The sequence below is a fragment of the Cyclopterus lumpus genome, chromosome 9, assembly GCF_009769545.1.
Source record: "Cyclopterus lumpus isolate fCycLum1 chromosome 9, fCycLum1.pri, whole genome shotgun sequence".
Classification (NCBI taxonomy): domain Eukaryota; kingdom Metazoa; phylum Chordata; class Actinopteri; order Perciformes; family Cyclopteridae; genus Cyclopterus; species Cyclopterus lumpus.
In genome coordinates, this window is record NC_046974.1 from 1,262,501 (window position 1) to 1,289,941 (window position 27,441).

General features: G+C 44.0%; 5 protein-coding genes across 9 annotated transcripts in view; 4 read left to right on the forward strand and 1 right to left on the reverse strand.

The window, feature by feature from the left end:
* Nucleotides 1–4,275, forward strand: part of LOC117735814 (protein FAM240B) — a 6,147-nt gene extending 1,872 nt beyond the window's left edge. The window contains exon 3 of the mRNA XM_034540692.1: nt 4,167–4,275. Within this exon, the coding sequence (XP_034396583.1) occupies nt 4,167–4,275 (109 nt within the window). The remainder of the gene's footprint in view (nt 1–4,166) is intronic.
* Nucleotides 4,276–5,206: 931 nt separating this feature from the next.
* Nucleotides 5,207–8,750, reverse strand: nudt18 (nudix (nucleoside diphosphate linked moiety X)-type motif 18). Its single transcript, XM_034541045.1, has 7 exons — nt 8,638–8,750; nt 7,682–7,836; nt 7,465–7,575; nt 7,257–7,359; nt 6,581–6,704; nt 6,283–6,407; nt 5,207–6,129 (listed from the first exon to the last, which is right to left on the reverse strand). Exons 2-7 carry the CDS (start codon nt 7,832–7,834, stop codon nt 5,747–5,749), a joined length of 999 nt encoding a protein of 332 aa, XP_034396936.1. The 5' UTR covers nt 7,835–7,836; nt 8,638–8,750; the 3' UTR covers nt 5,207–5,746.
* Nucleotides 8,667–11,859, forward strand: sdhaf1 (succinate dehydrogenase complex assembly factor 1). 4 transcript variants are annotated; one of them, XM_034541063.1, is made up of 3 exons: nt 8,667–8,757; nt 9,124–9,251; nt 11,039–11,859. In XM_034541063.1, exon 3 carries the CDS (start codon nt 11,194–11,196, stop codon nt 11,470–11,472), a length of 279 nt encoding a protein of 92 aa, XP_034396954.1. In that variant the 5' UTR covers nt 8,667–8,757; nt 9,124–9,251; nt 11,039–11,193; the 3' UTR covers nt 11,473–11,859. The 4 variants fall into 4 exon arrangements, with proteins under 4 accessions (XP_034396954.1, XP_034396955.1, XP_034396953.1 ...); XM_034541064.1 differs by lacking the exon at nt 8,667–8,757 and having other exon boundaries at nt 9,065–9,251; nt 11,019–11,859; XM_034541062.1 differs by lacking the exon at nt 8,667–8,757 and having other exon boundaries at nt 9,071–9,251; nt 11,036–11,859.
* A 4,943-nt stretch (nt 11,860–16,802) lies between these two features.
* On the forward strand, nt 16,803–23,467 carry LOC117736039 (serine/threonine-protein phosphatase 2A catalytic subunit beta isoform). The gene is made up of 8 exons (XM_034541047.1): nt 16,803–17,183; nt 19,016–19,054; nt 20,579–20,749; nt 21,422–21,595; nt 21,707–21,796; nt 22,215–22,376; nt 22,466–22,584; nt 22,799–23,467. The coding sequence occupies exons 1-8, from the start codon at nt 17,082–17,084 to the stop codon at nt 22,869–22,871; spliced, it is 930 nt and encodes a 309-aa protein (XP_034396938.1). The 5' UTR covers nt 16,803–17,081; the 3' UTR covers nt 22,872–23,467.
* A 398-nt stretch (nt 23,468–23,865) lies between these two features.
* Nucleotides 23,866–27,160, forward strand: zgc:101664 (uncharacterized protein LOC450064 homolog). 2 transcript variants are annotated; one of them, XM_034541051.1, is made up of 3 exons: nt 23,866–24,307; nt 24,980–25,550; nt 26,743–27,160. In XM_034541051.1, exons 2-3 carry the CDS (start codon nt 25,032–25,034, stop codon nt 26,944–26,946), a joined length of 723 nt encoding a protein of 240 aa, XP_034396942.1. In that variant the 5' UTR covers nt 23,866–24,307; nt 24,980–25,031; the 3' UTR covers nt 26,947–27,160. The 2 variants fall into 2 exon arrangements, with proteins under 2 accessions (XP_034396942.1, XP_034396941.1); XM_034541050.1 differs by having other exon boundaries at nt 23,867–24,317.
* Nucleotides 27,161–27,441: the final 281 nt, after the last annotated feature.

Genomic DNA, 27,441 nt, shown 5'->3' on the forward strand with positions numbered 1-27,441 from the left:
ATGTGGACTGAGGAGTGACGTAGAGTACACAACCAGATTTCTACCAAACCAAAATTCAATCTTCTTTCTCTAACCCCAAAAAACTTCCAACCTCCTTGACCCCCCATGTCCCCCTCCTCCCTCCACCCTTCTACCAAGCCACTTGGTCGACTACTTTACAAACAATAGATTTGACATACGCTCCTCCTTTACTAATCCATCTTCTATAACTTCACCTCCATCAACTTCTTCATCCTCTTTCCTTTCCTCTTTCACCCCCTTGTCTCCCAATCAAGTTCTTACCTTGGGTAAGAAGCTACCTTACCTTCTCTGCCTGCCCCCTTGACCCCATCCCATCTAACGTTCTCCAGTCTGTTGCTCTTGACCTTCTTACCTTCTGAACCTTGTCCTCTCACTACTGGGGTAGAAAAGTGTCTCTTTTCCTGAAGGCAGCGATCGGTGGAGGTCTTTTGAATTGTGTGTCTGGGGTCCAACGGGATGTGGTTTCAGTTGCGTCGAACATGTGATCATGTGACAAATAGACGCATCTAAAAACAGACGCGCTCATTACAAACGTCCGCTCGTCTCTCAGCGGGCTGGAGGACATACCGGGACAAACACTTGACAGTCTGGTTGTTAAAGGTCTCCGTACTGATGATCCGGAACCAGCAGGAACATCAGACAGGCTGGAACCTGAACTCACCTCGTAAACCTGTAGACCGCATCAACTCGACCAACCTTCTCCGTTCCCTCGATGACGCTGCTTACCTTCTGATACAGCCGTGGACATAGAAGTAAAGAACGTGAATTAAAGTGATGTTTGGATGACCCTCACTGTTCATATTCTTTGGCGTATCGTATCCTAACTCGTGTTTTTTCATAAAGAGGTTCGGTATTCATCCATCCATCTTCTTCCTGTCAATCTCCATCGTTACATTACAAAGGGATTTTCAGCCATACGTCCTCCCATTACACCTTCACCTCTTGAGGTTACACCAGCTATTAGCCCGATCCCTCCTAACTCCAGTCCTCTATCCCCCTTAACCTCACAACACCCCTCAGCCCACCTAATCCCCCTGCTATCCATGACACTGTACCCCTTAATCCTCCACCTATCAATACCGTGTATCTCCTAATCCCCCGGCTATCTATTGCAATGTGGGCGCCGACTCCACCGCCATCTGCCCCCCCCCCCCCCCCCCTCTAACCCCCCTCATCCCTGCTAATTGTGTGCGTTATGTGTGACCTGGCCCGAGGCTGGAAAAGAGCACAGGAGGTGATAATCGCAGAGCAATGAGTGATGGAGGTCGAGGCACTCAGAAGACACTCGATCATGAAAAAAAGACACAAGGAAGGAAACATGGAATTAAATTATATTAAAGCATGTTGTTTTACTCTCAAACTGGGGCTGAACTTACATTCATACTCTCTCTACTGTCAATGCTACAACAATTATTCACAACAAATATTCATCCCAAAAACCCAAAAGACGACCTCCTGTTCTTCAAAGAGTCAAAGCTTCATGTGTTAAAGCTGCATTATCTCTCCTGACCACCAGGGGGCGACTCCTCTGGTTGTATAGAAGTCTATGCTTCATGTGTTAAAGCTGCATTCTCTCTCCTGACCACCAGGGGGCGACTCCTCTGGTTGTATAGAAGTCTATGCTTCATGTGTTAAAGCTGCATTCTTTCTACTGACCACCAGGGGCCGACTTCTCTGGTTGTATAGAAGTCTATGCTTCATGTGTTAAAGTTGCATTCTGTCTCCTGACCACCAGGGGGCGACTCCTCTGGTTGTATAGAAGTCTATGCTTCATGTGTTGAAGCTGCACTCTCTCTCCTGACCACCAGGGGGCGACTCCTCTGGTTGTATAGAAGTCTATGCTTCATGTGTTAAAGCTGCATTCTCTCTCCTGACCACCAGGGGGCGACTCCTCTGGTTGTATAGAAGTCTATGCTTCATGTGTTAAAGCTGCATTCTCTCTCCTGACCACCAGGGGGCGACTCCTGGTTGTATAGAAGTCTATGCTTCATGTGTTAAAGCTGCATTCTCTCTCCTGACCACCAGGGAGCGACAACAAACACCACGTTAGTCGAGGATTCTAGTTTTCTGTGTAATCATAATATTTAACGCCAGATGATTGTGAAATAAAGGATAAATCTGTTAAAAAAGAATGAATGTTAAAAACAATAAACGATAGAATACAATCTGAAACTACCAAGACTATCTGATATATTTTATTATATTTCGGAGCCCGATTAGACCAGTCTTTTGTAGCTGCCTGTAACCGTAGTCCCTGAAGGCAGCAGCCAGATGTTTCAGGGTTTACGGGTTTCTGAACCGCGTGAAAGAAGCTTTCCTGTGAGGTCAGAGAGATTATCAGCAGCTGAGAGGACCAGTGGAATAATCCCAACAACTTGACTGGAAGGTGTCAGAGACACAGTGAGGACAGCTGACAGAGGGCTCAGTAACACACACACACACACACACACACACACACACACACACACACTGGTGTTGGTGTGTGCTGATGTGACAGTGATGACACTGCAGCTGTCACCAAGATATCAGATCTGCTTAGAGACACTAAATCTGACCTCAGTGCTGCTTCTAGACAATGTGAGGACGCAAACACTGAAACACTGAGAAACGCTTCCTGGCTGAAGCGTCTGCTTCCTGTGTTTCAGGCTTCGTGTGTTTCAGGCTTCGTGGCTGTGTTTCAGGCTTCGTGGCTAAAGCGTCTGCTTCCTGTGTTTCAGGCTTCCTGACTGAAGTGTCTGCTTCCTGTGTTTCAGGCTTCCTGGCTGAAGCGTCTGCTTCCTGTGTTTCAGGCTTCCTGGCTGAAGCGTCTGCTTCCTGTGTTTCAGGCTTCGTGTGTTTCAGGCTTCCTGGCTGAAGCGTCTGCTTCCTGTGTTTCAGGCTTCCTGGCTGAAGCGTCTGCTTCCTGTGTTTCAGGCTTCCTGGCTGAAGCGTCTGCTTCCTGTGTTTCAGGCTTCCTGGCTGAAGCGTCTGCTTCCTGTGTTTCAGGCTTCCTGGCTGAAGTGTCTGCTTCCTGTGTTTCAGGCTTCCTGGCTGAAGCGTCTGCTTCCTGTTTTTCAGGCTTCCTGGCTGAAGCGTCTGCTTCCTGTGTTTCAGGCTTCCTGGCTGAAGTGTCTGCTTCCTGTGTTTCAGGCTTCGTGTGTTTCAGGCTTCCTGGCTGAAGCGTCTGATTCCTGTGTTTCAGGCTTCCTGGCTGAAGTGTCTGCTTCCTGTGTTTCAGGCTTCCTGGCTGAAGCGTCTGCTTCCTGTGTTTCAGGCTTCCTGGCTGAAGCGTCTGCTTCCTGTGTTTCAGGCTTCCTGTGTTTCAGGCTTCCTGGCTGAAGCGTCTGCTTCCTGTGTTTCAGGCTTCCTGGCTGAAGCGTCTGCTTCGTGTGTTTCAGGCTTCCTGGCTGAAGCGTCTGCTTCGTGTGTTTCAGGCTTCCTGGCTGAAGTGTCTGCTTCCTGTGTTTCAGGCTTCCTGGCTGAAGCGTCTGCTTCGTGTGTTTCAGGCTTCCTGGCTGAAGCGTCTGCTTCCTGTGTTTCAGGCTTCCTGGCTGAAGCGTCTGCTTCCTGTGTTTCAGGCTTCCTGGCTGAAGTGTCTGCTTCCTGTGTTTCAGGCTTCCTGGCTGAAGCGTCTGCTTCCTGTGTTTCAGGCTTCCTGGCTGAAGTGTCTGCTTCCTGTGTTTCAGGCTTCCTGGCTGAAGTGTCTGCTTCCTGTGTTTCAGGCTTCCTGGCTGAAGCGTCTGCTTCCTGTTTTTCAGGCTTCCTGGCTGAAGCGTCTGCTTCCTGTGTTTCAGGCTTCCTGGCTGAAGTGTCTGCTTCCTGTGTTTCAGGCTTCGTGTGTTTCAGGCTTCCTGGCTGAAGCGTCTGCTTCCTGTGTTTCAGGCTTCCTGGCTGAAGTGTCTGCTTCCTGTGTTTCAGGCTTTGTGTGTTTCAGGCTTCCTGGCTGAAGTGTCTGCTTCCTGTGTTTCAGGCTTCCTGGCTGAAGCGTCTGCTTCCTGTGTTTCAGGCTTCCTGGCTGAAGTGTCTGCTTCCTGTGTTTCAGGCTTCGTGTGTTTCAGGCTTCCTGGCTGAAGTGTCTGCTTCCTGTGTTTCAGGCTTCCTGGCTGAAGCGTCTGCTTCCTGTGTTTCAGGCTTCCTGGCTGAAGCGTCTGCTTCCTGTGTTTCAGGCTTCGGGGCGAGTGGAGCGTCCGTCTGGACAACAGAACCAAACACCTGACGAAGCTCAACGACAAGGTCAAGAAGGTCAAAGCGGAGTCGGCTCCAGATGAACTATGACATCATCACCACGAGAAATAAAGTCTTTTGTTTCCAAGAATGATGAAATAATATTTATTTATTTAACACTTGATAATAAACTTTACTTTGATGTAGAATCCTACACATGTATATTAAAAATAATGAGGTCATAATTAAAAACCCTTCATACCAAAAACAAACAAACAAACAATAGAATCATAATTGTTTTTATTTATTTAATAGTTACAGTGTCAACATTAACTGATTATACACTTTTTGTTTGGTTTGTTTGGCATTAAATAAATACATATATTTAATACCTTTTAAATCGGCAAATATGTTAAATAAATATTTTTTATTTAACATATTTACCGATTTAAAAGCTATTGATCAATTGCGTCACAATAAATATGCACCTGTAAATCTGCAGTGTGATTTATACATGTAATATGTCATATAATATATATTAATAAAGGTTAAACCTGAAACTCAAAGTATTTCCTAAACTATTGAAGTGTTAATCTATTTTAGTATTTTATTGCTCCAATTACATTTAAACTCTTCACTTTTCAACTGATTCTTTCAGAATAAAAGCTCCTTTCTTGAAGGGACCGTCGTGATGTTTAGGTGGTATGAGGTACTTCTCCATAGTCAGAGTACTAGTACTAGTACAGAGTACAGAGTAGTACTACTACAGTAGCTGGACCAAAGTACTGCGTATGTTAGACACCGAGAAGTTTAAGTGAACTTATATTTATAATATTTTCACCTTTCTGACGGGAACTGAAGCTTCAAACAGCTTCACAAAAACATCTCAGAACACGAGAGGTTCTGGTCCACGCCGCCTCCATCTGGTTGTGTTTGTGTTGTTGTGTTGTTGTGTGTTTGTGTTGTTGTGTGTTTGTGTGTTTGTGTTGTTGTGTGTTTGTGTTGTTGTGTTATTGTGTGTTTGTGTGTTTGTGTTGTTGTGTTGTTGTGTGTTTGTGTTGTTGTGTTATTGTGTGTTTGTGTGTTTGTGTTGTTGTGTGTTTGTGTGTTTGTGTTGTTGTGTGTTTGTGTGTTTGTGTCAGTAAAGACTTATCAGTTAGCGTGTTCCTTTCACAATAAGAGTCCCCTCTGTGGTCCATAAAAAACATCAGTTAGCGTGTTCCTTTCACAATAAGAGTCCTCTCTGTGGTCAGTAAAGACTCATCAGTTAGCGTGTTCCTTTCAAAATAAGAGTCCCCTCTGTGGTCCATAAAAACCATCAGTTAGCGTGTTCCTTTCACAATAAGAGTCCCCTCTGTGGTCCATAAAAAGTCATCAGTTAGTGTGTTCCTTTCACAATAAGAGTCCTCTCTCTGGTCTATAAAAAACATTAGTTAGCGTGTTCCTTTCACAATAAGAGTCCTCTCTGTGGTCAGTAAAGACTCATCAGTTAGCGTGTTCCTTTCACAATAAGAGTCCCCTCTGTGGTCCATAAAAAACATCAGTTAGCGTGTTCCTTTCACAATAAGAGTCCCCTCCATGCTCAGTAAAGGCTGTGGATGGGTAAGATGGAGGTGTTCTTGCTCTTCTCCAGCAGTTTCTCTCTCAGAGTTGGTTTCTGGACTCGGTGCCAGACGTATCGGGGGTTTTCCACCGGCGGAGGCCGCCCCGCCCCCACCCGCTCCACCTTCTCCCCGTCCTCGTTGCGCCTGACGTGGTCGGGCACCAGCGCCACCAGCGTGTTGAAGCACACGCCGTCCGTCTTCCCGTGCTGGCGGCCGTTGTGCTGCAGGCTGAAGGCGCCCAGCGTGTTGACGTCGTGGTCGCGGTACGCCAGCGGCATGGCGTCCTGCACCACCATGTTGGCCGCCCACGTCACCGCGTGGGTCTTCACCGCCGCCGCCGTGGGGAGGTGGAGCACCGGGGCTGCGTGACAGAGGGGGAGGGGTTAATACTATTATGTATAATATACAGTATATATATATATTTTTGTAAATACTAAAGCGTTCCCAGCAGGCGTTCGGTTTGGTTACGTTTTTAGAAACTAAAACAGTTTTTAGGAGGAATATAAAAGGTCACCTTTGATGAGCAGGACCCAGATCTGCTTCTCAGGGCCCATGAAGACCAGGACGAGTCTCTGCACCACGTGACGGCAGCTCAGGTCCACAGGTAACGTGAAGGGGTGGCAGGGATCCCGACGGTACCTGAAAGCATCACGGGAGTCAGTGGTTGGCTTCATTGTAATAAAATAGATCCCACATCTTCTTCACATGAAGTAAAGGGTCCCACGGAGAGTTCTCTCCAGGTGTCTCGTTAGCCTAGCTAGTCTAGCCTAGCGTTAGCCTAGCTTAGCACAAAGGGGAGTTCGATGTCGTACTTGAGTCCGCAGTCGATGAGTCGGAGGATGTCCCGCCCTCTCAGAGGGAGGACGGGCTGTCGGTCCCACCAGGAGGCCTGAAGAGACTCCTTATCCGCAGCCGGCAGACCCTTCAGACTCCCACCTGAGACCCAGACCAGGTTTTACTGCATCACAGTGGCCAAACACCTGCAGCTGTGACGTATACAACTAAATATATTGATGTATTTATTTATTCATGCTTCAATGCTAAAGAGTATTTTCATTGTTGACTGATCTATGAAATGAAAATAGTAAATAAATGTTCAGTGTGACGTCTTCAAGCCGGATGAATGGAAGTGACTCGTTGGGGATCTGGTGGCATCTAGTGGTGAGGTTGTGCATTACAGCAGCAGAAACTCAACGTGGAGTTTGTTCCCAGTGGGCCACCGTAGATTATCGACAGTTTGTCGATTTATAAACTGATCATTCTACGCTTCTTATTTATAATTTATTACATTAAATGCTGCACACTGTTTCCTTTAATGTCATTTATTTAAATAGTTCATTATTACTTGAGCACAGCGACGTCAACAACAACAAGAATAAACACACACGTTTCTGAATGGAGGGCCGCAATGTATTATAATATATAATAAAAATATTTGGCCTTGGGTTCAGTTTTGAGGGACAGAAGGACAAACACGCGACCTCTGACCTGTGACGTTAGCGAGGAAGATGAAGCGGATCCACTGCGGCCCCTGCTCCTGGATCAGCAGCAAGGTGATTGGCTCACAGTCAAACCCCGCCTCCTCCTTCACCTGCGGACCAACAAGAGGGTGACCAGGTAACCGTGACGGGTGCGTGTTTTGCGTGTGTGTGTGTGTGTGTGTGTGTGTGTGTACATGTGTGTGTGCGTATCTCACCTCTCTCCTCAGCGCCTCCTCCAGGCTCTCCCCCACCTCCACCCTCCCTGCAGGCAGGTACCACTGTTTGTAACAGTCCTGCTTCGCCTCCTGCACCATCAGCACCTCCTCCTGAGGGACGACACACACACACACACACACACACACACACACACACACACACTTATAGACCCAACACCATCTGATCAATGAGGCAGAGCGATCAGCTGACTGCGACCTTCTCGTTGAAGATGACGGCGCACACGATGTAGGTGACGGTTTTCCTCAGAGTGGCCGGTTTGCTCTGCTCCAGGCCCACATCACACCCCGTGACCTCTGACCCCTGACCGCTCAGCAGCCTCTCCACCTGCTCCTCCACCTCCGGGTCCATGTCTGCAGGTACACAAGCAGGGGAATGAATACACTTTACTCCATCTGTTTTATTACACTAAAGTAAGAGAGAAACTTGTTATAAATATGGAACTAAAATTATATAATAAATTATATAATATTAGCAGATTTGTTTTATTTTCGAAAGATTAAATAATATTTAATTTAGTCTCATTTTATTCTCATAATTCCACCCTATTTAATTCCATTTTGGTGTTTTTTTGCCAACTTTTAATTATTTGTGTAAATGTTTCTAAATACAATTTGATATATATATATATACACAATAAAATAGTATCCATATTAATATTATATCAAATACCTGCACAATTAAAGTACAATTAAAACAATTGTTTTCAAATGTTAAGGAGACAAACAGTATTATATATTATTAATATATTTCCACTAATAAGCAAATATAATATATCATAATATTAATGAGCCCAGTATGTAAGTATTCTTACATGTAACACTCATTAATGTCATTTTACTGGACAAAGTATTTTTTTAAATCTTAAATAAATGTTTATTTGATGTAAACAAAGTGATATAAAAATACTTTTTTTTAAACCAACTTGACAATAAATAAATACAGAATTAATTGATCATTGTTGTTGATAAGAAACCCAACATGCAGAATAATTAATGGATTACAACATAAACTAATTAGCTTCAGTGAGAGAAGATAACGTGAGCTTAATGACGTCAGAAAAATGACGATATGTTCTTCACTCTTCTCGAACTTTCAACCCGGAAACAGAGTCTCACGAAAACACTCTAAACTACAGAAATAAAAGCACGAACCTATCTGTAATAATCCGCGTTAAATCCGCACTCAGTGATTCACAGCTGACTGCTGCTGCTCTGTTGTGACATTTGACACCGCCAAGCGAAACAGGAAATACATATTACTTCCGGTTCAAGGTTTTCAGAATAAAATTAATCATAATCCCGAATTTACTTTGTTTATCAGTTAAAGCTTTATTATTATTATTATTATTATTCTCTAACAATATTGGCTGATAGACAGCAGCTGATACAAAAGACGGAATGTTTACGATTTGTATTATTTACTAAATAAAATCATCAGTTTATATGATTTTATTATTATTATAAATTATAATTTATTATTATTATTTAGAAGTTTTTAATGTACGGATTTTTTCTAAATCAAAGAAAAAATAAAATAATGTTTTAAAAGTCTGTGTTCCTAAATGATTACGACAAAAAAACACAACTTCCGGTCTTTCACCGGAAGTTGTGTTTTTGTCCTCCCCGTGGTGTCGTAAGGCTCCGTGAGGTCAGATAACACCGCGCAGCTCCATTAACTAACCGGTAACCTGAGGGTCGGAAACCAGTTCAACCGCCGGTAACCGGATGAACCGGTAGATCACGTGTTTAATCCCACTTACAAACAGGTGAGTGCAGCTAACTGGTTTAGCTCTGCTACTGGTTAACTCCCAGTTTAACTGTTCATGTTGGTTTCATTTAAACAGCTTCTGTGTATTTACTGCTAATACTAGTTAATACTACTACTGTATACTGCTAATACTACTACTATATACTGCTAATACTAGTTAATACTACTACTGTATACTGCTAATACTAGTTAATACTACTGTATACTGCTAATACTACTACTATATACTGCTAATACTAGTTAATACTACTACTGTATACTGCTAATACTACTACTGTATACTGCTAATACTAGTTAATACTACTACTGTATACTGCTAATACTACTACTATATACTGCTAATACTAGTTAATACTACTACTGTATACTGCTAATACTACTACTATATACTGCTAATACTAGTTAATACTACTACTGTATACTGCTAATACTACTACAAATACTGCTAATACTAGTTAATACTACTGTATACTGCTAATACTACTACTATATACTGCTAATACTAGTTAATACTACTACTATATACTGCTAATACTAGTTAATACTACTACTGTATACTGCTAATACTAGTTAATACTACTACTGTATACTGCTAATACTACTACTATATACTGCTAATACTAGTTAATACTACTGTATACTGCTAATACTACTACTATATACTGCTAATACTACTTAATACTACTGTATACTGCTAATACTAGTTAATACTACTACTGTATACTGCTAATACTAGTTAATACTACTACTGTATACTGCTAATACTACTACTATATACTGCTAATACTAGTTAATACTACTGTATACTGCTAATACTACTACTATATACTGCTAATACTAGTTAATACTACTACTGTATACTGCTAATACTACTACTATATACTGCTAATACTAGTTAATACTACTACTGTATACTGCTAATACTACTACTATATACTGCTAATACTAGTTAATACTACTACTGTATACTGCTAATACTACTACTATATACTGCTAATACTAGTTAATACTACTACTGTATACTGCTAATACTACTACTATATACTGCTAATACTAGTTAATACTACTACTGTATACTGCTAATACTACTACTATATACTGCTAATACTAGTTAATACTACTACTGTATACTGCTAATACTAGTTAATACTACTGTATACTGCTAATACTACTACTATATACTGCTAATACTAGTTAATACTACTACTGTATACTGCTAATACTACTACTATATACTGCTAATACTAGTTAATACTACTACTGTATACTGCTAATACTAGTTAATACTACTACTATATACTGCTAATACTAGTTAATACTACTACTGTATACTGCTAATACTAGTTAATACTACTACTGTATACTGCTAATACTAGTTAATACTACTACTGTATACTGCTAATACTACTACTATATACTGCTAATACTAGTTAATACTACTACTGTATACTGCTAATACTACTACTGTATACTGCTAATACTACTACTGTATACTGCTAATACTAGTTAATACTACTACTGTATACTGCTAATACTAGTTAATACTACTACTGTATACTGCTAATACTACTACTACTATATACTGCTAATACTAGTTAATACTACTACTGTATACTGCTAATACTAGTTAATACTACTACTGTAGTACTAGTACACAGGCTGATATTCCACCTATATTTTTGTCCCACAACTACCACGTCCAGATAACTGATTGGTTGATTGATTGATTGATTAGTTGGTTGATTGATTGATTGATTGGTAACAGCTGGTTCGTCCACTCAGCAGCTGTTCAACACCTGAAGACCTCAGACGACCTCTCAGCCAATCAGAGCTCCCCTCACTTCAGGAGAGCGCCGTGGTGCGTTCATGGTCCACACGGCCAGACGACCTGCAGCTGTAGGCGTCCAGGTACCGGAGACCCCGGTTCTGGTTCTGGTCCGATGGCGCGGCACAGCAAGCTGCAGAAGCAGGTCCTGATCCTGTACCGGCACTTCCTGCGGGCCGGGCGGGACAAGCCGGGCTTCGTCCCGCGGATCCACGACGAGTTCCGGGAGAACGCCGGCATCAAGAAGACGGACGTGATGCACATCGAGTATCTGCTCCGCAGAGGCCAGCGGCAGCTGGAGCAGCTGAGGGACGCCAACACCAAGCAGCTGGGCTCCTTCTCCAGACACGACCTCCGACCTCGGGCCGGCACCGCGGCACGGGACCCCGACTGAGCCAACGGAGGCCTCCGAGCAGACTGTTGAGATGCTGCGTTCAGGGTCCGGTGGAGAAAAGAACACTGGTGTGATTAGTGACATGTTCTGGATGTTTAAACGTGAAGTGATGTTCTCTTCTGGTTTGGACTCCTGAACTTGAATACACATTATAATAAAAACTACTCTTACTTCAAGCTTCACATATTACATTGTTGGGCTCTAATACTATTTCCTGGTCAGTTTACATTCTACTTCACATTTCACTGCATTCATGAAACAACTTGAATGATTTTACAATGAAAACATGATGAATTTATTAAATATTGTAATCTGTCCAACGGTGTTTAAAAGAGTTAAATGATCGCGTGTGAAGAAACACTGAAATATACAAAGGGACAAATAAATGAATAAGGAAAATACAAATGGGAAAGAATAATGAGGAAAATAAATACAAGTACAAATATATGCTATTTATTTATTTTTCTGTGTATATTTATTTATTTTCAAATCAATCTGCACAATTATTTGCAATTGAGTGAACTATGTATGCATATGTGTGTATATATACACATGTGTATATATACACACATATGCATACATATATGTGTGTATATACACATATATGTATACATATACACATATATGTGTTTATATACATATGTATACATATATGTGTGTATATATATATATGTATATATATACACACATATTTACATATACATATGTGTACATATAAATATGTATATGTATACATATATGTGTGTGTATATATATATATGTATATATATATATACACACATATGTTTACATATACATACGTGTACATATAAATGTGTATATGTACACATATACACGTTTACTGCTCTAATGAGGCCTACATACTTGTGACCGCTGGGTGGCAGCAGCGACTCTGAATCTCAAACTGACACCACCGAAGAAGAATGAACATAAACAGGAAGTGAGACGTTCCCGTCGGGATCATAATTATTTTCTTATATATTTCTGTATATTCCAGTGAAAATAACGACTTCAACTTGTTTCACCGGCTCCAGAAGAAGCTCCGACGCTTTTCTCACTGCGTCGCTTTCGGCTGTTTTGTGTGTTTCTCGCCGTTTGTGCGTTTCTCGTCATGGCGGCTTCAGACATGACGAACGCGCAGTTATTCCAGCAGGTGAGAAATTATATTTATGTTTCATTAATGTAAACATTAACATTCATCCAATTACTAACGTTTCAGCATCAACATAATAATATATAATAATATATTACTTTGTTTTATTTCGTAAAGTTTTATTTCGTAAAGTAACAAAAATGATCAGATAAATAAATATATATATATACTGCGACTGCAGTCGCCCCCTGGTGGTCAGGAGCGAGAATGCAGCTTTAACACATGAAGCATAGACTTCTATACAACCAGAGGAGTCGCCCCCTGGTGGTCAGGAGAGAGAATGCAGCTTTAACACATGAAGCGTAGACTTCTATACAACCAGAGGAGTCGCCCCCTGATGGTCAGGAGCGAGAATGCAGCTTTAACACATGAAGCGTAGACTTCTATACAACCAGAGGAGTCGCCCCTGGTGGTCAGGAGAGATAATGCAGCTTTGACACATGAAGCGTAGACTTCTATACAACCAGAGGAGTCGCCCCCTGGTGGTCAGGAGAGAGAATGCAGCTTTAACACATGAAGCGTAGACTTCTATACAACCAGAGGAGTCGCCCCCTGATGGTCAGGAGCGAGAATGCAGCTTTAACACATGAAGCGTAGACTTCTATACAACCAGAGGAGTCGCCCCTGGTGGTCAGGAGAGATAATGCAGCTTTGACACATGAAGCGTAGACTTCTATACAACCAGAGGAGTCGCCCCCTGGTGGTCAGGAGAGAGAATGCAGCTTTAACACATGAAGCATAGACTTCTATACAACCAGAGGAGTCGTTCCCTGGTGGTCAGGAGAGAGAATGTAGCTTTAACACATGAAGCATAGACTTCTATACAACCAGAGGAGTCGCCCCCTGGTGGTCAGGAGAGAGAATGCAGCTTTAACACATGAAGCTTTGGCTTCACTTTAAAGAACCTCAGGTGGTCTCCTTCAACGTCTCCTTCCTCCTGCAGGTGGCGCTGCTGCGCTGGTTGTCCTCTCAGACCGACGAGGACCGGATGCTCTTGGCGGCGGTGACGGGCGTCCAGGTCGGCAGAGAGCTGCTGAACCGTTTCACCGGACAGGACAAAGTGGACGCTTACAAGGTGAGAAACACAAGTCAGAGACTTTCATAAAGATACATGTAGTTATGAAGATAAAATGTCCTCCAGAACCAACACTACCACTTTAGTCCACAGGGGGCACCAGAACCAACACTACCACTTTAGTCCACAGGGGGCATCAGAACCAACACTACCACTTTAGTCCACAGGGGGGCTCCAGAACCAACACTACCACTTTAGTCCACAGGGGGCACCAGAACCAACACTACCACTTTAGTCCACAGGGGGCATCAGAACCAACACTACCACATTAGTCCACAGGGGGCACCAGAACCAACACTACCACTTTAGTCCACAGGGGGCATCAGAACCAACACTACCACTTTAGTCCACAGGGGGCACCAGAACCAACACTACCACTTTAGTCCACAGGGGGCGACAGAACCAACACTACCACTTTAGTCCACAGGGGGCACCAGAACCAACACTACCACTTTAGTCCACAGGGGGCACCAGAACCAACACAACGTTAAAGCTCCTTTTCGTAACTAAACATGAAAGGGATCTGATTGGTTGAGCATGAAGAATAAATAAATTCTCTTTAACTCCTCAGAGCGAGTGCATCTTGAGCATCTCAGAGTTCCTCCGTCAGAACCCGAGAGCCTCGCAGGCCGACGTCAGCGCCGAGGTGGAGAAGAGAGTTCTGGTGTTCGCCGCTCGAGTCAAAGCTCTGGAGACGGCACCGATATTCTGAACAAACCGCTCCACGACGTTCATCACACAACGGGCTCGTTGTGATTATCGTGCCGATTAAAACTCTTAATTTTCTATGTCGCAGTATATTTGTTCCATTATTTAGTAGTTTGAGGTGTTCGGATCAACAGCTTCCCTCCAGAGGAGAACTGATGTGTTCTCTGTGAACTAAACAGGACCTTAAAAAGTGCTTTATTTGTGGTCACAAGGTGGAAACTGTGTTCCTGTGTGTCGTTGCCTTAAAGCTGTGTGTTGAACTGAACCCCTCCACAATAAAAGCCTCCGTAAACACTGATGTTCTGAGCTGCTCCTCTTGCCCTTGTTCTTTGTTCTAAACAGGTTATTTTACATATTTCTTGGGCTCTAAGATGTTTTTATAATAATAATAATACATTTAATTTATAAAGCGCTTTTCGTAGTACTCCAGACTCTTTACAAAACATTTTTTTAATCATCCTAAAAGCTATTCAATAAAAAAAATAAGAACATAGAACACACAATCGCACATTAAAAGCAGTTCTGAAATTTGGGATGAGTTTGGAGAGAGGGGGCAGAAATAGAGAATTAAATTTAGTTTATTTTGTATAGCCCAAAATCACAATCTCCCCTGACCTTTGACCTCACATCGGATCAGGAAAAACTCTCCCAAAAACTTTTCAGGGAAAAAGGGAAGAAAGAAGACAACAGAGGAGGATCCCTCTCCCCGGATGGACAGAACAATAGATGTCATGTGACCAGATGAACAATAGATGTCATGTGACCAGATGAACAATAGATGTCATGTGACCAGATGAACAATAGATGTCATGTGACCAGATGAACAATAGATGTCATGTGACCAGATGAACAGAGTTACAGAGTTACATAAACACATTACATGAATATGACAATGTATGAATAATGAGTAGTAGGCATGGACCACGATCCAGACCTCCACAATCCAGACCTCCACAATCCATGAAACAGAAGGAGAAAGAGAGGAGGGGGGGCATCAGCAGGGCCATGGCAGGAGGCATTGCAAAAGAGGCCAGACCAATGAGGCCAGGCCTTTCAGGCAGGAGGCACAAAGAAGGAGGCAGGGCCCAGGCCAGAGGCTGGATGCAGGAAGCAGGGGCAAGGAGTTAGGACCCAGGAGCCTGGATCAGCTTCAGACACCTCCAGGTCCAATGGACCCTCTGAGACGTGAAGTCACAACGACTCCGGGGAGGAAGCAGAGTTAATAAGGTGCAATGGAGAGATGTAAATTCATCCATAAGGAGAGAGAGAAGAGGAGATAGGTGCTCAGTGTATCCTAAAACATCCCCCAGCAGCCTATAAGCCTATAGCAGCATATCAAGGGGCTGGACCAGGGCAAGGCGCCGGTGTTTGGTCCTATGTGGGATGGACAGGGATATCATATTCTATCCATCCATCTATTAATCTCTGGACTCATCCTCAGACTCTTCTCGTGTTAAAATGAAAACAGCCTGCAGGTGAAACCATTAAACGTGTTGCTGGTTTCATTTCAGGGAATTTACATATTTAAAAAAAAGTTTCCAGTATTTTGTTACACACACGAGGGGAAAAAAATATTACAAACACAATAAAGCACAATTCTTCACTAGCATTCCAGATATATAGTACATACATTTGTATCCCACTTTTAAAAACACAATAGATATTTTATGATTTCAGAACAATTTACACCCTCAATCAACTTTCAAGAAAAACAAGCCAACCATCCATCAGATTTTCTTCCTTTCAGCAATCGACAGAAATGTAATTAAAATCCAATAAAAGATAGATAGATATATTCTTTAGTAATTAGTTACAGCAGCATTTATACATACAAGGAAAGCAGTATTAGATATAACAATTTCACAATATATACAAACAAATAAATAATAATATTAAATAAACACTAGATAGATAGATATATACTTTATTAATCCCCAAGGGGAAATGTGTTGTCATAGTAGCGCCCAACACTTTACAGACACCAAATGGAATAGACTAAATAAACTAAACACACAAAATAAAATAAAATATAAGAACAGAGATGACAAATATATACAAAAAATAAAATACAATATATATATATGAATATAAAATATATATACACAATAGAATACAAATAACTTTGCAGTGTGTATTAAGGACATTAAATGTAAACAGAGTGCAAAGATGTAACCAAACAAGAGGTGATTTATTATATACTATATATATATATATCCATAAGTCTTATTTCAGTGGGCACAATTAATATTTGTTTACAGACTTGTATTTGGCAGTTCTATAAAGTAATAATATGTCTTCATGTAATTCACGATTTGCTCTGCAGTTCCCCGGCTGTCCACGCGGGGTCGCTGCTGCGCACTCTCTGCGCGCCGCTGAAAATGCCCGGATGTTATTGTAGCTAGCTCTTTTAGCAAATCGGCTAGCCGCTGCGACGCCGCCGCCTCTCTCAGCTCCGGTCCGTCGACCCTCCGACTCCCCCCGGAAAGAGATCCTCTGGGTTCACCGTTGGCCACTCGACGTCGGTACTTTATCATGATAGAAGTCGACTAAGCGGCTGGTTGATTTGTTTTCAGAGGTCTTATCGTTGATATTTTTGGCGGGGACCAGACCGGTTTGACCAACGCGACGGAGCTAAAAGAAGGCAGCTCGCTCCGAGAACAGGCCGCCGCCGTCATGGAGGACAAATCCTTCACTAAAGAGTTGGACCAGTGGATCGAACAGCTCAACGAGTGCAAGCAGCTCTCGGAAAACCAGGTCCGGACCCTCTGCGAGAAGGTGAGCCGGCCCCGCTTGTCAGAGGCCCCCCGATCGGAGGCTCCGTCGGCCCGTCTTCCTCAGAGCGCAGCCTCCCTGCGGGTTCGAGCGCAGGCTCGGTCGGCCCCGTTTTTCAGTGCGGCCTAGGCTAAAAGCGGCTGCGGCTAATTTCTGGAGCGAACGTCACGTCACGGCGAGGCGGCTATTCTTTAGCCCCGCTCCCCCCCCCGAGTCCTCTTAAGATGGACGTATTACATTCTTTATGTGTTTTTCACATGTTTGTGCGCCACCATTTTCATTAAATCCGCTCCGATGTGCGACGGTGAGTCGCAACCGTCGTCTTGAGTCCCGACAGGCCCGAGAATTAACATATTGTTCCTTCATCGCCAACAAATAGACGGAGCCTATTTTTACCACCGGTTTATTAACATGGCTGCGCTCCACACACAACAATACTCGGCTAACACATATTAATCTTTATGTATAAAGGAGTGTGTAATGTATATTATATTGATGGCTATTAATAAGTATCGGTTATGATTAGCACCGCGCCCTGTCTGTATCGATCATCCGTTTCATTACATAAACCGGACGAGCCTCTCGCGTCACTGGAGCTTTTTGTGCCTCATCGACGGGTTTCATGTCCTCGGACCCGGAGAATAATGTCCTCGGAGAATAATGTCCTCGGAGAATAATGTCCTCGGACCCGGAGAACAATGTCCTCGGACCCGGGGAACAATGTCCTCGGACCCGGAGAATAATGTCCTCGGACCCGGAGAATAATGTCCTCGGACCCGGAGAATAATGTCCTCGGACCCGGGGAACAATGTCCTCGGACCCGGGGAACAATGTCCTCGGACCCGGGGAACAATGTCACTTCTTTAGTTTAAATGAAGGAAACACTACTTTAGTTTAAATGAAGGAAACACTACTTTAGTTTAAATGAATGAAACACTTCTTTAGTTTAAATGAAGGAAACACTACTTTAGTTTAAATGAAGGAAACACTACTTTAGTTTAAATGAAACACTTCTTTAGTTTAAATGAAACACTTCTTTAGTTTAAATGAAACACTTCTTTAGTTTAAATGAAGGAAACACTACTTTAGTTTAAATGAAACACTTCTTTAGTTTAAATGAAGGAAACACTTCTTTAGTTTAATGAAGAGGGGAAACTGTTAAAGAGGCACACGATTGTAATTAATAGTTCATGTCTATATAATGAATGTCTAAACATAATAATATAATAATGTCTAAACACAATAATAACACTACACTGTCTAACCATAGTACTCGAATTAATAATAAATGATCCTGTCTGTCATTTTTAATGCTTTATTCAGTCTATTTATATATTTTCACAAACACTGTTGTCATTTTTAAGATTACTGATGATTCCTGATTATAGACAAAGCAATTAAATTAAAATATCAGACAGCAGATTTATTCATTCAGATACATTTTCATTTTATTAAAGATGAATCAATACTTTTATTATTCAACATGTACTCTTTTGAAGCTCTGAGTTTCGTAGCTTGTGTTGAATGTTAATCCAGTTTTAATTATTATTAAATTAGTGAGGATTTCCTGCTTCTCGCTGTCTTTTTACATCATTGCGTAATCAATATCTTTGTGGTTATTTGAAGAAAAGGAACATTATTCATTCATTTTCAGGACAATTTATAAAATAAACGTCACAGTGAAACCTGCTTCCTGAGCGCTTTGCTTTTCTCAGGTGGTTTCTAACACTACGGTGTCCTGTGAGGTCAATAACCCGCCGGTCTGTCGCTCAGCTCCGTTTGTGTGTCTGTCTGCATCGTTTTCTAACACAACTTCCTGTTGGATTCCCCTGCAGGCCAAGGAGATCCTGACCAAGGAGTCCAACGTTCAGGAGGTGAGGTTTCCCACAATGCACCAGACACTTCCTGGTTGGTTCCCAGTATGAGACGGCTGTCAGATACTGGGAGGTTGTTCATCTCAATATAGTAATATATTAAAACACTTAAAGGAAGGAGTACACATCTAAGATGGGCCCCAGAAAATCCCAATCGGTTTTATTATTTATATATTGTTTTCTATGTAAATTATCTGTTGGTCCATTTCATAAGATTAGAGATTAATAATGCACCCATTTATTCTAATCATCACTTAATTTGATGAGGAATGTTTAGTTTTTACAGAGTAAACTTAAAGAACAGGAGACAACAAAGTGTGTGTGCAACGATTCACTTCTTTAAAACAATGTCTTTGTTTCTCAAAGTTCAACCAAAAGAAACACGTTTAACCGGTTAGATTCATTACCGATGAAACGATTATGACGTTAGCTTTGCAGGTTTAATAACAAGAACTGAGGGATGCGTTCAGGCTCTGCTCAGTGAACATGAGTACTGGCTGAAGGTACATGATAATGTTCTCATGATGCGTTCAGGCTCTGCTCAGTGAACATGAGTACTGGCTGAAGGTAAATGATAACGTTCTCATGATGCGTTCAAGCTCTGCTCAGTGAAAATGAGTACTGGCTGAAGGTAAATTATAACTTTCTCATGATGCGTTCAAGCTCTGCTCAGTGAACATGAGTACTGGCTGAAGGTACATGATAACCTTCTCATGATGCGTTCAAGCTCTGCTCAGTGAACATGAGTACTGGCTGAAGGTAAATGATAACGTTCTCATGATGCGTTCAAGCTCTGCTCAGTGAACATGAGTACTGGCTGAAGGTACATGATAACCTTCTCATGATGCGTTCAGGCTCCGCTCAGTGAACATGAGTACTGGCTGAAGGGAAATGATAACGTTCTCATGATGCGTTCAGGTGTAATCTAGTAAAATGTAGTGTTGAACTAGAATAAATCCAGATGTTTTCAATATAAAATAGATATTAGAGATGGATTCTGAGCTCATTGTTACACTTTAACACTTGTGGTGAATCGATGTTCTTTAAGCTCATATTTACATATTGATCCTCTAACCAATGAACACAGTGTTTAGTGTGGTTCCCTCTGCGCCTCAGAGCCTGAACGTCACGGCTTGTTTTCACTGTAAACACCACAACTAAATGCTCTAATGAACCTCCTTCTGGGGCTTTTATTGTTTCGCTCTACTTCCTGTTTACTCACAACACCGCTCGGGTCTCCAGCGAGGAAATAAAACAATCCTTTTTGAGGAAATAGGTTTAGTGAACAGCGTATCGGTGTTGTGTTCAGGCGCTTTAATCTGAATTATTTTTACCTAATATGTGATCCAGGTGATGTTTATTTAAGTAAATAATAAAACATCGGCGATGTTGACTCGTATGTATGTCTATTTATTTATTTTTATATAAATAAATAGACATATTGATCTTCAATACTGCTGTGAGGATTCAATGACATGGTGCGTAGTTGTGCTCTGGAGGCTCACGTCTCTCTCCGGGTCTCAGGTTCGATGCCCGGTGACGGTGTGCGGCGACGTCCACGGTCAGTTCCACGACCTCATGGAGCTGTTCAAGATCGGGGGCAAGTCTCCGGACACCAACTACCTGTTCATGGGCGACTACGTGGACCGAGGCTACTACTCCGTGGAGACGGTCACGCTGCTCGTCACGCTAAAGGTGTGTGTGTGTGTGTGTGTGTGTGTGTGTGTGTGTGTGTGTGTGTGTGTGTGTGTGTGTGTGTGTGTGTGTGTGTGTGTGTGTGTGTGTGTGTGTGTGTGTGTGTGTGTGTGTGTGTGTGTGTGTGTGTGTGTGTGTGTGTGTGTGTGTGTGTGTGTGTGTGTGTGTGTGTGTGTGTGTGTGTGTGTGTGTGTGTGTGTGTGTGTGTGTGTGTGTGTGTGTGTGTGTGTGTGTGTTATATATTTAAATCAGTTTTTTTAATACACCAGTTTATTATATAATATATATTCTATAATTTAATATATAATTCTGCATAATACTTTTGGTACTTTCCGTATACTTGAGTACCAGCTCGTCCTCTATAATAAAAAAACAAACAATCATACATATTTGTTTATCAGAACCAGATGTTTGAATCTCAAACTCCTTTAAATGAATTGAAACTGAGTGTAAACGGCTGTCAGGAGGATGAGGAGCGTTCAGGGACACTCCTGAGTGTAGGTCACCTGAGTGTCGGTGGAGCTCAGAACATGCGATCGTTTCCTTTTGTTTTCCTAAACATTCACCTGCCGGTAACAAATGTTGATTTAAAAACAAAGACGTCTGAAACGCACTCTTAACGACTGTGTTGTTGTTGTTGTTGTTGTTGTTGTTGTTGTCGTCGTCGCTCAGGTTCGTTTCCAGGAGCGAATCACCATCCTGCGAGGGAACCACGAGTCGCGGCAGATCACGCAGGTCTACGGCTTCTACGACGAGTGCCTGAGGAAGTACGGCAACGCCAACGTGTGGAAGTACTTCACAGACCTGTTCGACTACCTGCCCCTCACCGCGCTGGTGGACGGACAGGTGACGACAACAACGTTTTGTTTATGTTGATGTTTATTCTGACGCTTTCACTTCCTGGTTGGTTTACCACGACGTCTGCAGCAGCGTCACAGTCTTTGGTCTCTGTTCCAGATCTTCTGTCTCCACGGAGGTCTGTCTCCCTCCATAGACACTCTGGATCACATACGAGCTCTGGACCGCCTGCAGGAAGTCCCACATGAGGTACACACACACACACGCACACACACACACACACACACGCACACTAACACACGCACGCACAGACACACACATACACATACACACACACGCACACTAACACACACGCACACACATACACACACATGCACACACATACACACACATGCACACTAACACACAGGGTGTTGTTAACGCTCCCTGAGGTATTGTTGTATTTGCGTAAAGAGTTGAGGCTGCTGATGCATTATGGGTATGAGTTGAGGCTGCTGATGCATTATGGGTATGAGTTGAGGCTGCTGATGCATTATGAGTATGAGTTGAGGCTGCTGATGCATTATGGATAAGAGTTGAGGCTGCTGATGCATTATGGGTTGAGTTGAGGCTTTTAAATACATGTGACCTGCTGTGGTCTCTAATACTGATCCTGGGTCTGTTTCAGGGCCCCATGTGTGACCTGCTGTGGTCCGACCCTGATGACCGTGGTGGGTGGGGCATCTCTCCCCGGGGTGCCGGCTACACCTTTGGACAAGATATCTCTGAAACCTTCAACCACGCCAACGGACTCACTCTGGTGTCCCGCGCCCATCAGCTGGTCATGGAGGTGAGACACACACACACACACACACACACACACACACACACACACACCTTGTGTTGTATCTGACTGCTAACGTGTACTTGTACCTCCAGGGCTACAACTGGGGCCACGACAAGAACGTGGTGACCATCTTTAGTGCTCCGAACTACTGCTACCGCTGTGGAAACCAGGCGGCCATCATGGAACTGGACGACACTCTGAAATACTCTTTGTAAGTGAAGACGTGTGAAATGTATGTCGAGGGCTTTTATTGTGAAAGGTATAAACAGGAAGCAGTGGATCCGGTTCAGACTACGGAGGCTTTTAATATAAAAATTGTTATTCACGCTACAAAAGTAGAACGTTTAAAAATGATCTGGTGGAGTTGACTGTTTAAAGGTTTGAGTGATGTCATCACTAACGACCCTTCTTCTCCGCCCCCTCAGCCTTCAGTTTGACCCCGCCCCCCGCCGCGGCGAGCCCCATGTGACCAGACGCACTCCCGACTACTTCCTGTGAATGTCCAAAGCCATCCCCTGTCCATCATCCACGAAGCTCCGCCCCCTCCCCTCTCATTTTGGATGGAAAGAAGATATTAATAATAATATTACTGTACCAGGGAGAATAGAAACAAACGATTGGCTGACGAACCAAGATTTTAACCTGAAGAGCGCCCCCTCTAGTCCTGTTTCAGTATGCTGTCATTAACGCTGTGCTTCTGGGGAGAAACAACTATGATCTGTTTTTGTTTTTGTTTATCACATGTTTGAAAACGAGATAATAAAACTACCAACGTGGACCAAATGTGCCATATTCTGATCCTTTTACAACATGTACAACGCGCGCTTTGTTTATTGTTCTTTTGTTTTTGTTTAGATGATAACTCTCCTCACCGACACACCACACTCTTCTTCTTCTTCTTCTTCTTGGCATATGTGCTTTTTATTTTTTTCTGTTGCAAGAATCATTTTTAAAAACCCAGGAAATCAAAGTTTGCTTCAAGTAGTTGAGCTGAGGGCTTCAGCTGCAGCCGGCCGTCATCTCAGACGATATATTCCTGTAATTTGAATAAAGACAACAGACGTATGAAATAAAAATGTCCTATTGACAAACTACTGCCACGAGTCTCTGTTCTTCATCTTCACACGGAACATTATAGCTATTACAAAAACTGAGCTTTTATTTATATATATATATATATATATATATATATGGACCAGCTGGTGTGACAGGAAGTGGACTGACTCCACCTGGACCAGCTGGTATAACTTGTGTTTATTACCACTAGATTAACGCCTTTACGACAGTGGCTGATCCACAGTAGTTCCCCTCGCCCGCCAGTAGATGGCGCTATTGTCACGTGCAGCAGGGCTCACTGTCTATTTATCTCATAAACAAACTAACGGGTCTTTTATTGATATAAAACTGTAAAAGAACATCTGACATGACATTTAATGAGTGGGGGAAACCGGAAGAGGATGGTGGAGCACCGTGGACTTCCGCTTAGACTTCGTATTCCTTCGTTCAGTTACCCAGCCTTCCGGTTGCTAGGTAACACGTAGCAGAAGCTACGTCTGGGCTAACTAACGTAGCTAACGTCTGAGCCGTGCATCTAACCCACTGAGAACGGCCTCCAGCCTAATGAACTACACTTATTACATGTTATCATTAAGGGAGGCAGAGGACTAGCTCTACACGAGACACTGAGCAAGAGGGAGGGGAGCAAGACATCGCTAGCTGCTAAGCTAAAGTACGGTAGCTAACGTTAGCAGAACTAAACAACGTGAAAATAAGACTGTTGGATTTTAGCGATAAGATGGCTCAGACTGGACGTTACTTCAGTTGAACTCTCGCGAGAGCTCCCGGGAAGCACGTTAGCCTCGCGGTGGCTGATGGGACTTCACTACTTGTTAGCTGTTTGAGCAGCAGACGGGCCGCAGTCAGCTGGTTTAAAGGTGTTTAAAGGTGTGTGTGTGTCTCGTGTTGTTGGACTAAAGGTCGTCCACTTTCTTACCTGTTGGAAGCCTGCGCCGCCATGTTCTCTAGCTAGCTCCCGTTAGATTTGTTCAGCTAACGAGAGCTAGCACAATAAGCTAAATACATTAGCTTTAGCGACCGGAAGCGTTTATAAAACTAGTTTAACTTTTATTAAACTGTGACAATCAGTAAAACAGGAGAGATTATATTACATATTAATATAGTTATATGACTATAATAATAATAATGTAATATTCTTGATATGATCGACTTGTATTTTCATCTGATTTAAGTGTTCCTGTTCACGACCTCAGAAAGGGAGGAACAATTGCTCTTGAGTTCTCTCTCAGCTCTTTGATTCTCTCTCGTTCATATATATATATATATATATATATATGATTTAAACTGATTGTTTACTGACTTCAGAGCATTGAAATAAATCATTTTATAATACATTTTAAATCCTTGTAGACCAGCTGTTATAATCAAAATATGGATCATCAATGATCCATAAGTTATATTTGCTCCCTTATTTATTTAATATTGTTTTAATGTTAAAGCATGAATACGTTCTCGTAGAACCCTGAATATGTGACCTTCAACTAAATGTTCTGTAACTTTTAATGTAACCCGGGTTCTACTCGCTGAAGGGGGGAAGAGGAAGATGCTGCTGAGGAGGAAGAGGAGGGCCCTGTGATCTGAATGGCTGATGTGGTTCTGCACTATGATCCTGGATCCGCTGCTGGACTCAGCAGTCTGTTAGAGAGGACAGAGAGGCTCCTGGAGTCTTTCCCCTGCAGGACTCCACCGGTCTTCTCTCCGTGGTTCCCCGCCGCCGCCGACCGCCACCCGCCCATCAGACCGGCCAGACCCGCTCCCGTCATTGTCTGCCCGGCCGGTTCCCTCGTCCACCAGCCGCAGGAACCCGACGTTCCCGGCCCCGTTGCCGAAAGATGTCACGACACGCCGGCGCCTGAAAATTCCACGAAGCCCGAAGATGGACCGCCAGAGAGGGCGGTCGCGGGACACAAAGATGGCGCCTCCGTCACGAACTCGCCACTCAAACGCTCCTGGAGCGTGTTCTCGCAGAGAGTTCTGCAGACGGAGTCGCTGTCCAAACCGTTCCGGCACGCGGTCTCGGTGCACCGGCTCCACCTGCACCAGAGGGCCAAATGGGTGATTGGGCAGCACAACTGTGGCGAGGCCAGAGACATCGAGCAGGTCGGTGGATCCGTCGTGTTAACACCTCTGTTGTTGTTGTTGTTGTTGTTGTTGTTGTTATTATTTTATTTTATTAATTTCAGCCAATGTCCGTCCTCCTCACCCGTCACCTGTCGGTCCCCCTCACCCGTCACCTGTCGGTCCTCCTCACCCGTCACCTGTCGGTCCCCCTCACCCGTCACCTGTCGGTCCCCGTCACCCGTCACCTGTCGGTCCCCCTCACCCGTCACCTGTCGGTCCCCCTCACCCGTCACCTGTCGGTCCCCGTCACCCGTCACCTGTCGGTCCCCCTCACCCGTCACCTGTCGGTCCCCGTCACCCGTCACCTGTCGGTCCCCCTCACCCGTCACCTGTCTGTCCCCCTCACCCGTCACCTGTCTGTCCCCCTCACCCGTCACCTGTCGGTCCCCGTCACCCGTCACCTGTCGGTCCCCCTCACCCGTCACCTGTCCGTCCTCCTCACCATCACCTGTCCGTCCTCCTCACCTGTCACCTGTCTGTTCCCGTCACCTGTCTGTCCCCCTCACCTGTCACCTGTCTGTTCCCGTCACCTGTCCGTCCTCCTCACCTGTCTGTCCCCCTCACCTGTCACCTGTCTGTTCCCGTCACCTGTCCGTCCTCCTCACCTGTCACCTGTCTGTCCCCCTCACCTGTCACCTGTCTGTTCCCGTCACCTGTCCGTCCTCCTCACCGTCACCTGTCCGTCCTCCTCACCCGTCACCTGTCCGTCCTCCTCACCTGTCACCTGTCCGTCCTCCTCACCTGTCACCTGTCTGTTCCCGTCACCTGTCCGTCCTCCTCACCTGTCACCTGTCTGTTCCCGTCACCTGTCTGTCCCCCTCACCTGTCACCTGTCTGTTCCCGTCACCTGTCCGTCCTCCTCACCGTCACCTGTCCGTCCTCCTCACCCGTCACCTGTCCGTCCTCCTCACCTGTCACCTGTCCGTCCTCCTCACCTGTCACCTGTCTGTTCCCGTCACCTGTCCGTCCTCCTCACCTGTCACCTGTCTGTTCCCGTCACCTGTCCGTCCTCCTCACCCGTCACCTGTCCGTCCTCCTCACCGTCACCTGTCCGTCCTCCTCACCCGTCACCTGTCCGTCCTCCTCACCTGTCACCTGTCTGTCCCCCTCACCTGTCACCTGTCTGTTCCCGTCACCTGTCTGTCCTCCTCACCTGTCCATCACCCTTTAGGTGTGGCGTGCCTTGAGCCGGTGCAGCCGGAGCTCCGGGCTGCCGACGTGCAACGCCAACATCCGGCGTGAGCGGGTGGAGATCTGGGTGTTCTGTGACGTGGTCCACTCGGAGCGGGTGGGCCGCTTCCTGAAGGAGGAGCTGCAGCTGTCGGGGGGAATCGAACTGTCGGTCCACGGACGGGGGAACGTCTTCATCTTGTAGGCGTGCTTCCAGAGCGCAGACCAACGCGTCCACGGGTTCATATTTATATTCATATACGTTCAACGTTCAACAATTCTCAAAGTGCAGAAGCTCGCTGACATTTTATAGAAATCTGCTTCTGCTTTTGTATATTTATGAATCTTTAAAACTATATTTATTTATTTTCATACAGATTTTCTCTGACGTAAATAAAGGTTGAATGTTTTTTAATGAACAGTGCATGTGATGTGCAGTGTGTTCTAGAGAAGCAGTCACATGATACGACACACACACACACACACACACACACACACAGACACAGACACAGACACAGACACAGACACAGACACACACACACACACACACACAGACACACACACACACAGACACAGGACTGTTTGTATAATACCTGAATAAATGAGGACATGCAATACTGTCTCTCTCTCTCTCTCTGTCTCTCTCTCTTTGTGTCTCTCTCTGTCTGTGTTTCTCTCTCTCTCTGTCTCTCTCTCTTTG